Below are 17,220 nucleotides of genomic sequence, written 5' to 3'. Positions count from 1 at the left end.
TTGCATACAGAATATATGAAGAAATATATACATGACTGCGGAATTAACACTCAATGGCAGAAAAATGTTTAGCTTTTCAAGTAGATTAAAATAGTTTATTGAAAAAAACAGTAGTGTGAAAAGACTTTACAATAAATTATATTAGTTTTATAAATGAGAATTCTGGTCCATTAGGTTATAGCTTGCCAGGTATTAACAATGAATCACTTAAATTCTACAAGCATCTTTTTTAAAGGAATTTATTGAAAGTATGTTTATATTTTGATCTAATAACAGAGTGTAGGTATGCATGTGTGTCTGTATAGTTATATCTGTGTGTCTCTATTAGATTGTGAGCTCCTCAAGGACAGACTTTTTTGCCTTTTGTGGGGGAGGTAATCTGAATCCTTAGCACAGTGCCTAGCACATAGTAGGCATTTAACAGATTCTTATCGACCGGCAAGAGCCAACTAGACATCATGGAAAGTTTAGGCGGCGATATTCCACCCTTTTCTTTTTTAAGATTACTGGGCCCATGTATGTACAACATTGTTTTTGAGACTAAGATATGGCAACAAATGATAAATGACAGTAATTGAATACATCTAGAAAATTTACATTATTTAAAAGAAAATTTGATCTGTTAAAATTTTCCAAAGGGCCACGCTCAAGTGCATGCAATAAGTAGGAGAGAGGTGTATTTGTCTGTACTTTACATATCATTTGTTTTTGTGTTCGAAGACTGTGCAGTGTAGCCAGGTTATTTTGAGGTTAAATGTCATCATTGCCACTCTTTAGACTATCATTTTATGGTGTTCTTTATCTTCCACCATTTTATCAGTTCTTATTAAATTTACTCTTTTCAAATGTATTAGCAGAAAAGGGGCAGGGGCCAAGTGGTGGTTTCATTAATGACCCTTTGCCACATTTTAGGGAACAATGATGTGAAAAGAAGGAGATATTTTACTTATTTGAGAAATTTGGTGGTAAACCTTCTGTTGTAGTACCTAGTATAGGGTAACTGTACCTAGTACTGCTACAGTTATACGTACCTACACTGTGTTCTCAGTAAAGCTATGTGGCTTGTTGATAGGCCTGTTGACCCACTTAGAAACTTTTTCAACAGCTATCAGTTTTTCCAGTTATAACTTACATTACCCAAATGTTGGTTCTTTCTTTTATAACCTCAGTATCTTACATTGTAAGGAAGAAGTGTTTGAGCAAGTAGAGTTATCCCAGTTATTTTCAGAGCACACATGGGACTATTTTATATCAAAGCCTTGGTATAAAGAAATAATGGAAATGTAATTATGTAAATTTCTGATGGTTATCATGTGGTGGAGGACCAAGTGGTTACAGTGCGTATTATTTTATAGGAAAGTCCTGATTTAGTCATTTTTTTTAATCTTTTAAATTCAGTAGCATAATTGGTGTTGAGGACCTTTTTCTGAGTTAGGTAAAAGTTGTAAGTGAATAGGAGGAAGCTTTGGATTATATACTACACCTATTGATTTCAGTTTCTCTGAAAGAAGGGGATGAAGAGGAATTAGCATTTATATGATACCTACTAAGTGCCAAGTGCTATGCTCAGCTTTTTACAAATATAATCTCATCTGGATTATTTGAAAGACATAATAGCATCATGCTCACAGAGATAGTGCTACCCAACATCCATTAGTAAACTTGTTTGTCTGGTAGTAGAGATGGAAACATGAATCTGTGCCTTTGTTTCTTCTGGTTCCTTCTATGATGAACAGCATGTCACCATAGTCCAATGGTCATAGAAAATACCAGAATTAACTAGCCCACTCTGGGTTAATGTTATAACCGTAGCTTCATCAGCATATTACCAACTAAAATAAACCAGTGTAACTGTATTTAATGAATATCTTTGGGGTGATGCCAAAGGTGTTTTTTTTTTCCAGAAAGGGGAAAATACAATAAGAAACCTCAAGAGGACATTAAAATAACATTTTACTTTGAAATAGATGTTAATACTTGTAAATTATTAGTATATTTTTACCAAGCAAGTAATAGATAATGTAGATGACAAAATCAAATGTTTCATTGAATATTGAAATACTTTTTCTTTGGAAACCTGAGAAATACATCTAGGGTTATGTATTCTCTGTACTATGACTTGTGGGGTTACACTAATCCTATGCTCAATCCATATTAGAAAATATTAACTCTGTTTGATTTTTGGATTTCATGGTTTGGCTTATTGTATGCAGCCAAAGTTTCCCTAACCTGAATAGAAGTAATAAGGCAGAAAACACGATCACTGGAATTTAAAGTACATGTTATTCATAGCATGTTTTATAGGGTAGTACATTTAATAGAACAAGCCCTCATCTTTGCAGAGGGAATATTTTGAAAGTTTCTCCCAGGAGTTATTAATTAACACAGAAAAATTGTTGGTGTTTTTTAGAGACCTGAACTTATTTGTGAAGGTAAGATCTGATTTATGTTAATTTGAGAATAGAGGGCTCTATGAAGGTTGTTTATAGCTTATGTGTACTAATTATTTCCTTAATCAGGTAGACTTTAAAAAATCCCTTTTGCTGTGATGAACAGTAGACTGGCATAAGTACTAGTTTGTTTGGAAGTTCTGCCATTTTTAGCTTTCTCTTTCTCCTTCCACCCCCATACTCTGTTCATTTGCATGCTAATTTACATTAAGCTACCCATTTTCTTAGTCAATTTGCACTTCAACTATTTTTTTTTAATTTTAGTTATATTGTTCTGTCCCTTACCTAGTACTTTTTCATCCTTAACCTCATTCTGATTAATCTAGAATTTTTATCTCCTGAATTATACTTTAATAAGAAAAGGGACACTGACATCCCTTCATATTTTCTGCAACATTTTAACTAGAATAACTTTATATATAAATGTGTTATTCTGGTTAAATAAGAATTGCTAAGGAAACCCTTTATCTGGATACTTACTGAAAATGTTTCTTCTCTGTGTCCTGATAAGGCTCTAGTTCTGGTGCAATGGATCACTCAGAACCTGATGGTACAAATAAACAATTCAAATATTCCCAAGTAAAAGCAATCCAAGAGGCAGTGAAAGCAGCTCACAAGGCCCTGAGAACAGATAAAAGCAACCAGTGAGGAGGTAAGAGCAGTTGACCAGGAAGTTCTCTGGGGTCTCATGGTCTCCCTGACAAAGTCCTAAAACTCTTTATGTCCTCCTTGCCCAAAGGGCCCACAGCTGAAGCTCAAATAAATCCACCTGTAGGCTAAGTTAAATCAAACTATTCTAGGTCTGCTTCATCAGTCTTAGCTTAGAATAGCATTGGACGGCAGTACGGAAGTGTGGGGATTGACTCAGTCCTCCTCTCTCACCAGTTTCACTACATCCTGGTCCACAGCAGATTTTCTTTAGTGTTGACTTTAGTTTGCTCCCTCTATGTTTTCTCATATTCTTGTCAAAGGTCCTATTTCTGCCTTAAACTTTTGTCTCATCACAGACTACACCTACATGAGTAAGTGAGCTTTATGTTTTTGTTTGTTTGTTTGGGGTGGGGGTGAGGGCTTCACCTTTAAAGAAATAATTTCCATAGTTTCATCATACTATCTTGACAGCACATAGGCCAAGAAAGGTTCCACAGTGGGATTCCAGATTTCTGATAGGGCATCCTTTTCTTAGGCCAGTATTTTATTCACTTCTTAGAAACACATTTTAAGAAGGATGTTGAAAAATTGGAATGTGTTCAGAAGAGGGCAACCAAGATGCCTAGAGTATTGGCAAGACCATGCTGTACTAGGATCAGTTATGGGAAAAAAAAGAAATGGCAACATTTAGCCTGGAAAAGAATAGAGTTGAGGTAGATAAGATATTTACAGGGCTATCTAATGGACAAGAGAATAGACTTGATCTGCTCGAACCCTGAGAATAGAGTTAGGAGGAGGAATGAGTCGATGATGTAGAAGCAGATTTGGGCTTGGTTTGATTTAAGGGGGAAAAAAATCTTTATAACAATTGGAGATGTCCACAAGTGGAATGGGCAGGTAGGTAGTCACTTCCCTATTCCTGGAGGACTCCAAGATGAAGAGTGGATGAATACTTGTCAGAATATATTATCAAAGTGATTCTAGTCCCACTATGGGTCAAACTGTGTGGTTTTTGAGTTCCCTTCTGGCTGTCAGGACTTAATCTGGAAGGTGCTTTTATAATTAAACTCCTAATAGTAACTTAGTTTTGCATATTTGTATTTTTCTCTTTAAAGTAGACCAGGGGAGAGTCATTCTAATTTAATCAAGGTACTAGTTCTTTAATAAATCAATATGGCCTAGTCAGAGGAATATATGATCAGAAAAAAAGGTAGGCCTGTGTGATGACTGGAATGACGCCACCTGCTGGAGACTTGGTGTGGGAAGGCTCTGCCATGAGAAGGTGCCTGGGTGCAAGCCATGCGGCTTTTCTTTGGTCTCAGGAAGTGACGTTTGCTTGTGGAAGGAAGAAGGGGGGAGGCTGGCGCTCGCTCTCTCTCTCTCTCTCTCTCTCTCTCTCTCTCTCTCTCTCTCTCTCTCTCTCTCTCTCTCTCTCTCTCTCTCTCTCTCTCTCGTCAGGACTCTGGTGGAGCTAGAAATGTGCTCTCCCTTTAATAGATAGATGAATCTAGGCCTTTCTCTCTTCACCAAATTCTTATTCTCCTTAATAAATGCTTAAAAGTCAACTCTTGCTAAAGCTTATAATTTATTGGTGACCACTCATTAGATATTTTAGACAGACTAGCTAGAATTTTAGCTTATCAGAGAGACCTATAGAAAAACTTAGTTTTCATCTAACTCGGCTAACACTGCTAATGCCCAACAGGTGAAATAATTTGTTACTAGAAAAAACTGATGAGAGTAAGGCTGGTTCCAAAGATCAACAACCAATAGGGTCAAAAGGAAAGTATTATTAAATAGCTGACTGTGCGGAAAGTGAAGCCAAAGTAAGTTTTCTATAGGTCTCTCTGATAAAATCAGCTCCCTGAAAAGCCACATAGAGAAGTGCTTATGGCTATAGAGTATACGTCAGAACACTCTACCTACCAGCCAGCACCTATATTATTCACACCTGTCATAGAGCCAAAATGATGGACAATTGGTACATTGATAGCCACACAAGGTCAAGAAGACATGAGGAAGGCCTTCAGGTCAACCTTACATGCTGAATGTATGGAGACTGTAGATAACAGTCATGCAGGAAGGGTTCTGATAGGTTGTGTGAGGGAGTTCCCATATCAGTGAAGTTTTAGCTCCATTAGAATATTATAAACTCTGTCTCCATGAACAGCACCATGTTGTGACCCTGGCATGATTTGCCATCTGAATATCTAAGATGAGAAAATAACAATCTTTATAAATGCTTAGAATAATTTTTTTTAGATAAGACTTAAAATAGAAGATTCTACATTATTAGATTTCTTTTATGGCCGGCATAATAAGATAAAAAGTTTTAAAATGGAATTTCTTCTTTAAGGTCCATATGATTATTTAAAATTATTTTCTTATGATTTCTTTGCTATGATTAGTCAAAATGAGAATATTTTCCATCATCTCTTCAGTCAAGAGCCTCAGAAAAATCTTGGTCAGGTCAAGTGCATTGTCATTTTCCCCCTAAGATTTAGGCTTGGTTCATTGAGAGACCCTGGCCTGTCATGAATAGAAATACCTCTCTAGGGGTGCTCATTGTAGGATGTGGTACGTGCCAGACAGATCTAACCACCTTTGCCACCTTGGACTTGAATGGAAGATAGCCCAGGACCACAGCTGCTGAAGGACTCCAGAAAGTTCATACCATCCAATGGTTCAGCCTCAGAAAGGGATATATTTTTATCATTGGAAAGAATATTACAGAAGACATACTACCATCTGCTTTTCCATTGCACCCTGAGGAGTCCATGACCTCTCCATATGACTTGTAACTGAAACTTTTATTTCTGTTTGCTCCTTGAGAGCAAAAACTGTCTCACTTCTCTTTTGTATCTTAAGTGTTTATCATATCAAGCAACACATAGCGAGCAATTAATGCTTTTTCACTAATTTATTCAATGAATTACCAAAGCAGTTGAGTTTCATAACTAAAAGCTGTGATCATTCTTGGAGCTTACTTTCCCAGCTTTGCAATTTCATCTTTTGTTAAAAACATATTTGCTACTTGTCCTTTCACTTCTGTGGTATAGAGATTCATTTTTTAAACAGACATTTCATCACAAAAATGTACCCTTTTCATTGGCTATTTTGTTTTTACTGTGAATGTTGCTCATGCTAGCTAAGTAGGTTACTACTAATTATAAGCCTACCTTATAAAAAAAAAACTTGTTGAAATTTCTCAGTGATAAAACTTTAATGGGAAATGATGCTGATTTATTGTTCCTAAGTCTTTCTAAAGTAATGATTCAACTCCAAGAAGTTCCATGTATTTGATTTGCAAGGGGGAAAAAATCTAAACAGTAGGCCTTGGCAGGAGGGGGGAAGAAAATATTTTAAAATGAGCTTTTCTGATAAAAGTGCAAATTAAAAGCCTACCTTTGTTTTAATCAGTGTTTATTTAATTATTGATATAAACCCATTCCAGAAAAGATTGGCATGTCCTTTCACTTGCAGAATGGAGGAGTTGTAATATTTGTGATGTGAGTCTGTGCCAAGTCTGATTTGACTTAAAAGCAATTATGTTATTAAGCATTGCACATTGTCCCAATGCCCATTGTGGAGATCATCTTTAAATTAACTACTTTATCATTCTACTGGGGGCCTCTAACATGTCACTTTATTAAGCAGTAAAATCCAAGAATAAAGTATCTATAGCACCAAAACTAACTAGATAAAGAAAAATGAAACTCCAGAGTATTCCATGCATAAAAAAACTAGAAATAAATGCTGAAGTTTCAATAAACATCACCATTTAGTCAATTTATTTTAGGTGCTATTTCATCATCACTTAGAAACACTTTGACTTTTTTTAACAGATGTAAAGCAGTTCTACATAGTGTGGCAGAGACAGTCATCCCCATCCATGTACCGCTCATGTGTTCACATTCACTTCTTCCTGTTTCTTAGAAAACTATGTAGTTCGAGTTGAACATTAAAGATAATAACAGAGATTGAGGCGGAGGGGGCAGCATGTGGAGTTGTTCTTGATTTGGTGTTGGAAGCAAACACTAAAGGGTATTTCATGCTTTCTATTTTTTAATTGTTTTAGAGAAAGTAATCTTTTAAAACATCAGTCAGGCCCTGCCCTAGAGGCAGAAGTGATCTTCTACCAGCTTTACCTGCCTCCCTGCCTTTTTAAATTCTCTTGACACCTCCCTCTTCACTCTGGTAGTTGGTATTTTCTTGCTGCCTTGTAGTCATAAAGCTTTAATTTTATAAACTAAAATCCACACTAACGTATTAGAGAATGAATGTACTTTCCTTGTGAAGAAGGGAAATCTCTTCAGTAAATTTTTTTTTTCAGTTAATAGTATTTTCTCTAACCACCTCCACCCCCAAAACCCTGGTAACAAATATGTACAGTCAAAACAAATACGTACACTGGCCATAGCCAAACATATGCTTGACTCATTCTGCATCTCCAGTCTGTCGCTTCTCTATTAGGAAGTTGGGGAACATTCTTCATCCTAGTCCCTCTGAAATTGTGGATGGTTATTGAATTGATTAGAATTCTTAAGTTTTCACATTTATTTATCTTAACAAAATGTTGTTGTTAAACTTAAAAGAAAAACAACCAAAGGTAGAGGGCAGTGCTTAACTCAAAAGAATGAATCTTGAACAGAATTTCAGTCACTGTTGTGCCCATATCATAGAGATATTATTTAGAAACACAGGATGAGGAGGGCAGCTCCTTAGTACCCTTCAAATAATTTCTTATAGGCAGTTCCTTAGTCCACTTATGTATAATACAGACTGCAGAAAATAATAAGGCTTAGAATACAGAGGTTTTGAAAGTAGTCACAGTTGGTTTGTTTCATCTTTTCTCCTTGTGGGTAGTTGTTCTGATATATTAAGCCTATTCTCCATGGCAGGAATGTCTTTATTTCACATGTAAATCCAATGTACTGTAGTGGAAAATGCTGCAGCCTGGGAATTCTAAGTCCCGTGTCTGAGTCTCAGTCTGACTGTGCTACTTAGTCACTGTTTGCCCTTGAGCCAGGTGACTGCCCCCTTTCTGAGACTCAGTTTCCACATGAGTAAAATGAAGGGTTTTGACTAGACAAACTCTCCGAGGTCTTGTCTTGCTCTAGAGCTCTGTTTCTCATTGTAGTCACCTGGCTCTTGTGCCTCAAACCACAATATGGAAATTGGACATTTGTTTTTAATAATTTGAGGGCGGAAATGGGGGTTTGTTCATTTCCTCAGTGTTAGCGAATTAAATTTGCATGGATTGGTATTTATTTTCAAGTTTCCATTTTTAGCCAGGTTTAAATATGTAAACAGTTAACCCTGGAATGTTTCCTAATGAATTTACTGGAATATAGAACACAAACATTCCCACCACAATCTCTGAAGTCCCCCTCATAACAATAATGTAGCTGGGAATTGTGCTATTTAGAATATATTTTGTATTTCACTGTTTGGGAGCATTCATATAGAATATCTCTTTAGGTGAAATTTCAATTAATTCCAACAAAAGGTAAAATCTTGGCTAATAATACCCAAAGAAAAACAATCTCCTTAGAGGGTGTTGCAGAGCCATTAGCTGCTGCCCTCCCATGCCTACCAAGCCTTGCCCACCATGGTCATATAACAGTTGCTAGTTAGCAATGTGTGTAATTGCATTAGATCTAACAAGGCACATTCCCTGGACCTTTTTGAGGCTTATAGGAGACAGAGTTTCGTTTTTTCTAAGAAGAGTGTGATTCTTTTCCTTCTGGGCTTGTACTCAGTAATGGTACCAGTTTCCTTCCTCTCTCCCACCTGAAAGTTGGTTTATTTGTTGCCATCGCCACTGTCTACTTGGGCAGAGAGAGTTCTAGTTGTACTGACTGATATATGAAATAATTAATACATGCTCCTTTCTGAGACAACACCTTGAAGGTTTAAAGGGGGATAATATATATATATATCCAGGGCCGGTGCTTTATCCACTGCGCTACCTAGCTGCCCCCATAGCTGAACTTTTAAAAAAATTATTTAAATATGGTTCTTTAGAAACACTTAAAATATTTGCATTTTTTTATACTAGTGCTGAGGCTATCACCAATTCTTTTTCTTTTTTCATTCTTTTAATTTTAGTTAAAGATGCTGTTTCATTATAAGATTTTTAAAAACATTCTTTGATTAAACTGGATTTCCTTGTGGTAACTTACTGTTTTATTACTCTCTTCCCTGCTTTCTATGTCTCCCATTCCCTTCCTTACCTTCTCCCTTCTCCCCTCCCACTTGTTTCCCTTCTTCCCCTCCTTTCTCCACCCCTCAGACTCCTTCTCTTCTCCTCCTCTCCTCTTCCCTCTCCTCTCCCCCTTTTTCTAATAGTTTATTCCAGAGTAAAAAAGGAAATTAAAGTCTCCATTGAACAGAAAAATAGTGGCATTAAATGTATAGTAGTTTATGACCCTTCTTCACCTTTCTAATTCCAGAGCTCTTCTGTGTCCCCATCCGCCAGTTTCAGAACTGCAGAGAAGCACAGAAACTCAACAGACTATTCATCAGACAGCAAAAAACAGAAAACTGAAGAAAAGGAAATAACAACTCGTTATGTAAGCTCATATTCACTTTGGTTGATGCTAGTCTTATTTTTCAGTGCTATAATAATAGCTGCTTTTCCTTTATTTCTGCCTAAAACTAGAATTTAGGGGGCAATAAACCTCTTAAAAATGAAATGTTAAGTATTTGGTATATTGGTATAGTTTTTAGTATATCTAAATCTCCACCTTTCAAAGTGGAAGTGGGTTTTTGGGTTTTTTTGTTTTGTTTTGTTTTGTTTGGATGGTTTTTGTTTATATTTACTGTGTTTTAGGGTTTTGTTATTATTCTTGCCGCTGCCAATTTGGGCAAACACTGCAAGTATCTTGAGCTGTCTGTTTCATATTATCACTTAATTTAAACAGGTTGGGTTTTCCTCTCCACATGCTAGAGACATTAGAGGTTGTGGGGTTTTTTGGTGCCCATCTTCAAATGGCAAGGGAAGCTAGCAGTATTGCAATAAGTGATGGCTTTGAGTAGCCATGTTGTATTTTAGATAGTCAGCCAAATGTAATTTCCCATCATGTTGTGTGATATATTCAGGCTATCCTCAAGAGTAATTTAGATTCACCAAGAACTATTCAGTGCCTGAGTAAAGCTCACCTCACCTCTCTGGGGTTGCAGAGCTTGGAAGGGGTTTGTTTAGTTTAACTGTCTAAAAATATAATTCTCGTCTGAAAAAAAAACAACAACAAAACATCTTCCCAATTGTCAATGCAGGACAGTGATGGAGAGAAGAGTGATGACAACTTGGTAGTTGATGTTTCCAATGAGGTATGTGTGCCTCTCTGATGACAACAAATGTACTTCTCTTGTTTTCTGATATACACCAGATGTACTCATGAAATAATGGGTCTTGCTATCCAAAATGTTTTCTTAATTTCTGCTGTGACCCAACTGTTGTTCATCTTGGGGCACTTCTTAACATAATTCTTATCTTTCAAGGGGCTGTGATTTCATCAGTGTGGGAACTCCCTCAGACAATGTCACTCATAACCCCTTCATGCCTTAGGAGATAGTTGAATGAGTTGGTCTGGGCTGCCCCCTCCCCACATCCCCTCCCAAATCATCACCTGATAACCAGCCTTTCAGTCATGAGCTTCTCCAGACTCTTCTAGGCTGGCTCTCTGTTGACAGACATAGACAGTCTGTTGCCAGGCACATTGGAAGGACTTTCCAGCCCAGGAAGGACTTGCCAGAGCTTGTTCTCTAAAAACACGGTGCCAAGGACCAAGCTTCACTTCCACACTGTGATGTCAGAGTAGGACTTCAAGAGAGGATTTATTTGTATTAAGAGTAAAAGATATACTCATGGTCATCTTATAGAACTATTGGCAGGATCATAGAATTTTGGTTTGAGTTTCGTTTTTAAAAAACTTTCCCTTTGGTGCAAGTCGAGAATCTTTTATTGGAGCCTTTGAATGGACTGGAAATGTTTTATACATAACCTATTAAATTCTCTCAGATAAACACTTTGACCCCTCCCTTCCTCCCTTCCTCTCCCTCTATACCCCTGGACTGTAGCTTTGTGACTTCAGGTGCTGCATTAATGTCCGTGTTGTTTATTTGTAGGATCCCTCTTCCCCTCGAGGGAGCCCAGCACATTCTCCAAGAGAGAATGGCCTGGACAAGACCCGTCTGCTCAAGAAAGATGCTCCAATTAGCCCAGCCTCTATTGCATCTTCCAGCAGTACTCCTTCCTCAAAATCCAAAGAACTTAGCCTTGTAAGCAGCACTTTTTTTTAAAACTTTTTCTAGGGTGCCTTATTTCAAGATTGTTGGGTTCATTCCCTCTTCTCCCCTCCCCCAATATGGCATTCAGGAAAGAGGTATGGCCAGCTGCTTACTGAAAACTCCTATTGTTCCCATCCAATAGATGGTTAATAAGACTGTAAGACCAGGGTCTTTTTGGAAAGGGGAGAACTTGGTAACCTGCAGATGATGGATGCATTTGTTTGTTGTGAGTCTTTTTGTAATGATGGGGGAAGGAAGATGGGGTAGTGGAATGAAACGTGTCATACTGAAGATGAATAAGTATATACGGGTGTTCCAGAGAGGTTTTTGTGCTTGTGGTTTATGGTAAATTCAGTTTTCAGCTTGGATGTGATTTTGTTGCTAGCTTTGTTTGAATTACCAAGCTATATTCAACTGCAATAATTTTCACTTCCTATCTAAAAAGTAATCTGTCACTTACAAGAGTCTACTTTGACTCCTACCACAAATCACAATGAAAAAAAAAACCCTGCTAGAAATTGGGACCATTCTCCTCCCCTCTTTTTCTTTCTTTGTGGCTGCAGCTAATCACATTTACCATGACCAATTAAGTTTCTGGAACCTGCCCTTTAAGAAAATTTGCTTATAAGATATATTTCAGAGAAGGAATGAAAATTCCACTATTTGTCTATAGATTGCCGATTGGAGGATATATCTGGCACTAGAGTGTTGGGGTTTTTTTTTCTTTTTTTTTTCTTTAATCCATCATTGTTCTGCCCTTGTGTTGTAACCCTGTTTTAATGGAAGCTCCTCTGGGCTGAATCTTTATGACCATATAGGCTTGGTCCCTTCCTAATGAAATCTGCTAACCAGGAAGCCTATTATGACTTGGGCATATCCACTGGGAACCAGGCTTAAACCACTTACTCTTTAAACATAAGCCACCAGCAAGGAGTCGGTCACAGTCAGGTAGCAATGATTTTTGAGTCACAGTCAGCCCCTGCCCGATTCAGACCCGTTACCTAGAAAGAAATGACTCTAGCCTGCTGCTAATTCTAGCTTTTCAATCATCCCCTTCTGTCCTCTCCTACGTGCTGACTCCATTGCCTTGAGCTTTTTTTTTTTATGGGAAAGGCATGTTCTTTTTTAATATAACATAATTTTGATTGTTCTATATTATTGTTCATTAACACAATTCTAAATCTTTATAGGTAGTTTTAAAAGGAAAATAAATGCCTTTGCTTTTTCTTTCTGCTAGAATGAAAAATCTACTACTCCTGTTTCAAAATCCAACACTCCCACTCCACGAACTGATGCTCCGACCCCAGGCAGTAATTCCACTCCAGGATTAAGGCCTGTGCCTGGAAAACCACCAGGTGTTGATCCATTAGGTTTGTAAACAAAGTCAAGTAAAAAACCTGAACTACTCAGTATCTGTTCTCTGAATATGTTTGTCTTTTATCCATTACGAGTATCTTCTTAAGAGTATTGATGAACTTTCACATGATGTTTTGCTAGACAAAGGGGATTATTATAAAACAATTTGAATGGAACCTATTGAAGCATTGAGTGACTTTTCAAAACATTAAAACAAATTGGTTTCTATCATGGATGTTACTATTATTGTTAGTGCCATTATGATTCTCTTTGAGAAGATGGTCTTATTTCAGTTATGGTTTTCCTTTTTCTTTCTTCTTTTCTTTTTCTCCCACCTCCTTTTTTCCTCTAGCTTCAGGCCTGAGAACCCCTATGGCAGTCCCATGTCCGTATCCAGCTCCATTTGGGATTGTTCCTCATGCTGGGATGAATGGAGAGCTGACCAGTCCAGGAGCTGCCTATGCTGGTCTGCACAATATTTCCCCTCAGATGAGTGCCGCGGCAGCTGCTGCCGCTGCCGCCGCTGCCTATGGAAGATCTCCTGTGGTATGTTTCTGGGGCTTTTCTTTAGAAGAGTTATGATGGTAGCATACAGAGAATCCTCACATTGTCTCTTGTGGGCAGGATGGCATGAAGGATTTATGCCACATTAGGGGTAATAATAGAGGGACTTGTGAATCTTCATAAAAGTCAGCTCCATAAAAGTGAAGCTAAGCCCCCTTTTCTAGTGTGGACATATTCCACTGTGAAGGGACATGCTTCTTTTCAGTTTGAAAGTAAAAACCAGAACAAGCTTCACCATATTGTATTCAGTAAACAGTGTCCCTGAGACTTATGTTTGTTTTTGTTCTTCTGCCTGGGGAAAACTTTAGGTTGGTTTTGATCCACACCATCACATGCGCGTGCCAGCGATCCCGCCAAATCTGACCGGCATCCCTGGAGGAAAACCGTAAGTATTGCTCTGTCATTGCATTAAACTAATTAAGTGCCAAAATCCTTTTTCTTTGCTGCCCCGCTCTACTTAGCCACTGAGTGCCACTGCACCATAGCAGCCCTTTCTGAGCTGGGGGATAATTGGTGGGGCTTGCAAGACTTGAGTTTTGTCCTTATGGTATTTCTCATTTTCTCTTCATACAAGAAGGAGGTAATGGGGCAGGGCTTTGTATTTTCAAGTTGAAAACCTGAACTCCCAATATCAAAATGCAAATTGCAAAGGGATCTCAACAATCATGTCTTCTCTACCCTAGTTGCTAGTTTAAAGGCAGTTCCTTTGTTCACAAAAGTCCAGCTATTTCTTGCCAACACACTTAGTGCTCATAGCTTGAGCATGTTGAAAAAAGCATGCAGAAATATTTGGTCAGCTTCAAAACACAGAAAAACCTTCTGGCGGCATTCTATTTCTATCTCTTCCCAATACAACTGACCAGATAAGGTGATAAATGCTCAGGACTTCTCTAACTGTGAACCCGGCACTTGGGAGTCAATTTCTTCTTGGCCCTCCTGAGTTATGAAAGGTAATACGAATTCAGGTCTTGGTGTTAGGCCTCCTTTTCCACTCAACTACATGCAGTCCATACCCTTCATTTCAGTCTAACATACTTTGTTGTTGCTCCCTGAGCTCAGTATTTCTTGCCTACTCTTTGACTGGACTGTCCTAGATGTATATAATAAGCAGGTGTGAACCCCATCCTTCACAGTTATTGATAAAAATAATAGCAGCTCAGACACATCATTTGAAGGTCCGCAAAGCACTTTACATATCATGGGTGGTGGTGTTATCCCCTTTTTATGTGCTTTGCACATAATAAGTAAATAAAAAATGTGATAAATTTGATTATAAGTTTCTTTAGGAATTATTGTTTATTTGGGTCATTTATTTGCATGTTTTGTTTATTATTGGATTATTCGTGGCAGTATTGGGTAACTCCTGTGGAACTGACACTTCTCTCCCTTATGAAGCTGATGGTATGGTCTTCTTTAGAGCCTAACCTAATTATCCCAAATCTTGATAACTTTAAATCAACGTATCACATTTTTTATATTTGCTTATTATGGGCAAAGCATTATGCTTGCTTGACACTGGGAAATATGAGGATAAATATGAAACATATCTCGGGTCTCAAACAGCTTACAGTTTAAGTAGAAAATACTAATGGTCTTTCTAGGAATCTATTCTATCCCACATCATTGCCTTTCGTTGGCTATTTAATGACATGATCCCACATTCTCCACTTGATCTAAGATGTCCTGGTTCATAGTTGGGTGGGGTTGGGTAATTTTGGTTCCAGGCTTTTTGGTGTATCCCTTTTATTGGTTGGCTCAAGCTTTGGTCCTTTCCTTTCTTTCCTTTCTTTCTTTCCTTTCTTTCTTTCCTTTCCTTCCTTCCTTCCTTCCTTCCTTCCTTCCTTCCTTCCTTCCTTCCTTCCTTCCTTCCTTCCTTCCTTCCTTCCTTCCTTCCTTCCTTCCTTCCTTCCTTCCTTCCTTCCTTCCTTCCTTCCTTCCTTCCTTCCTTCCTTCCTTCCTTCCTTCCTTCCTTTTCTTCTTTTTAATTCTCTTTACTACTCCATGACTTTATAGCCATCGTCTCCATTTAGATGACAGCTAAATCTCTGTCTCCATCCCTTTTTGTTTCTCTGAACCTCTTGGTGGTTTATAAGACCTCTTTATCAGGGGCAGCTAGGCGGCACAGTGGATAAAGCACTGGCCCTAGATTCAGGAAAACCTGAGTTCAAATCCGGCCTCAGACATTTGACACTTACTAGATGTGTGACCCCAGGCAAGTCACTTAGCCCTCATTGCAGGGCCCCCCCCCCCCCCACCAAGATATCTCTTTCCCATTAACATTTCTTTTTTTTTCTCTTTCTTTTTTTTTTTTCTTTTTTCTTTTCTTTTTTTTTTTTTTGCGGGGCAATAGCCTTCCAAGGAAATCTCACATCCCTTTGAATGACTTTCAGAGCCCTCCACAGTCTGGTACCACCCTTCATTTCCAACCTCTTCTCCTATTATGCTTCTTCATGTGCTCTGCACTTTACACAAACTGGATTTATCTTTTCCTCACATCCTTTTCACTTACCTCTCTGCCCTGATAAAAGGAAAGTGAAAAAATGCTGTGGGCATTCCCTCTTCCATGTTATCATCACACTGTTAGTTATGCCTAGTATTTCCACTTCTCCTATCTTTACCTCATGAATATCTACCCATTCTTTAAAACTTGGTTCAGATGCGATTTACAGAGCCCTCCTCCATTGCACTTGTTGATAATCACCTTTTCTTTTGGATCTTTCATAGCACTTTGTTGTTGTTGTTTTTAACCTTTCTTAATTATTCATCATGAAATATTTTATTGTGGTGTGTGTGTATGTGTGTGTTTGTACCTCTTCATTAAATTCTGAGTTCCATGAGGGCAGGGCCTATTTCTTAATTGAACTTTCTCTCTAGGACCTACTCATCATATTCTGCATACAGTAGGTGTTTAATAATATTTGTTGAATTGAGCGCTTTCATATGATAGTCCCACCCTTTCATGTACATATTTATCTTAACCATGTTGGACTTTTTAGAGTATAGATTTTACCCTCTAGATTATAATAATACATGTGAAACCCTAAAATATTTGTCTTATAGTTATTTCATGACCTAAATTACATTAAATATGTTAGGATATAAAATCCACTAAGTCATAAACCTTACATTTCTCACCAAAAAGCCCCTCCCCTTGCCAAGTACTGTATTTCTCAATAAAGTTGTATGATTGTTGTGCACCTCTGACCTAATTACTTTTACAAAATGAACTGCCAGATATTATCTGGAATTATAATTAAATACATGTACCAAACTAATGAACAAAGTAGCATTTATTTGATAATCCACATTGGGACTGCTTGTCTATTTGGTAGAATTAACAAAGTCCTACTCGGTTTATAATTAGAATGACAATATAGTTTAATTTCTACATAAAGAAAAATGAACTTTCCCTGTATTTTACTGATGGGACTTAAGAGTAGTGTTACTAGATTTGATTTAAATGTTACAAAAGACTAAGATATGGCCAAATTCTGATACAAGGGAGAAAAAAACAACAAAATGAAATTACTATTTCAATAGAAAGTGACTAAAGAGGGATGAATATATATAACAAATAAAATAAAGATCTTAGTCTTAGTAGAGAGAGTAATCTCACTATAGAAATAAACCTTTGATTATTCTTTTTAAAAGCAAAATTCTAGGACAAAGAGGTATATGTGAGATAATCCTCTCATTGCACTTAGCATTAATCCAGATCTTTAAATAGAGAATATCATATCTAAATTGGGGTTTCACAATTTAAAATGGGGCACAAAGAACTAATGTAAGAAATAGAGAAGACTGATAATAATTACAACAGTTAGGAAGAAATGGAGAGAAGAAAGACTATTTTTAATAATGGCCTTTAAGTATAAGTATATACAGGGCAGAATACAGAAGGTGG

The 17,220-nt window shown here is 37.5% G+C and overlaps 1 protein-coding gene across 5 annotated transcripts in view; it reads left to right on the top strand.

The window, feature by feature from the left end:
* TLE4 (TLE family member 4, transcriptional corepressor) overlaps positions 1-17,220 on the top strand; it is a 162,813-nt gene that overhangs the window by 131,688 nt on the left and 13,905 nt on the right. For 4 of the 5 annotated variants that reach the window (XR_006354093.1, XM_043976252.1, XM_043976251.1 and 1 more), the window contains 6 exons: positions 9,557-9,676; positions 10,383-10,436; positions 11,235-11,387; positions 12,634-12,766; positions 13,105-13,298; positions 13,625-13,701. Coding sequence is in view for 4 of the 5 variants with exons in the window: in XM_043976252.1 (XP_043832187.1) it covers positions 9,557-9,676; positions 10,383-10,436; positions 11,235-11,387; positions 12,634-12,766; positions 13,105-13,298; positions 13,625-13,701 (731 nt within the window). In the remaining variant the exon portion in view is untranslated. The remainder of the gene's footprint in view (positions 1-9,556; positions 9,677-10,382; positions 10,437-11,234; positions 11,388-12,633; positions 12,767-13,104; positions 13,299-13,624; positions 13,702-17,220) is intronic. The other variant, XM_043976253.1, reaches the window with a different exon arrangement.

Source organism: Dromiciops gliroides, chromosome 1 (genome assembly GCF_019393635.1).
Source record: "Dromiciops gliroides isolate mDroGli1 chromosome 1, mDroGli1.pri, whole genome shotgun sequence".
Lineage (NCBI taxonomy): Eukaryota > Metazoa > Chordata > Mammalia > Microbiotheria > Microbiotheriidae > Dromiciops > Dromiciops gliroides.
The sequence above is the reverse complement of the archived record's forward strand: the minus strand, read 5'-3'. Positions and strand labels throughout refer to the sequence as shown.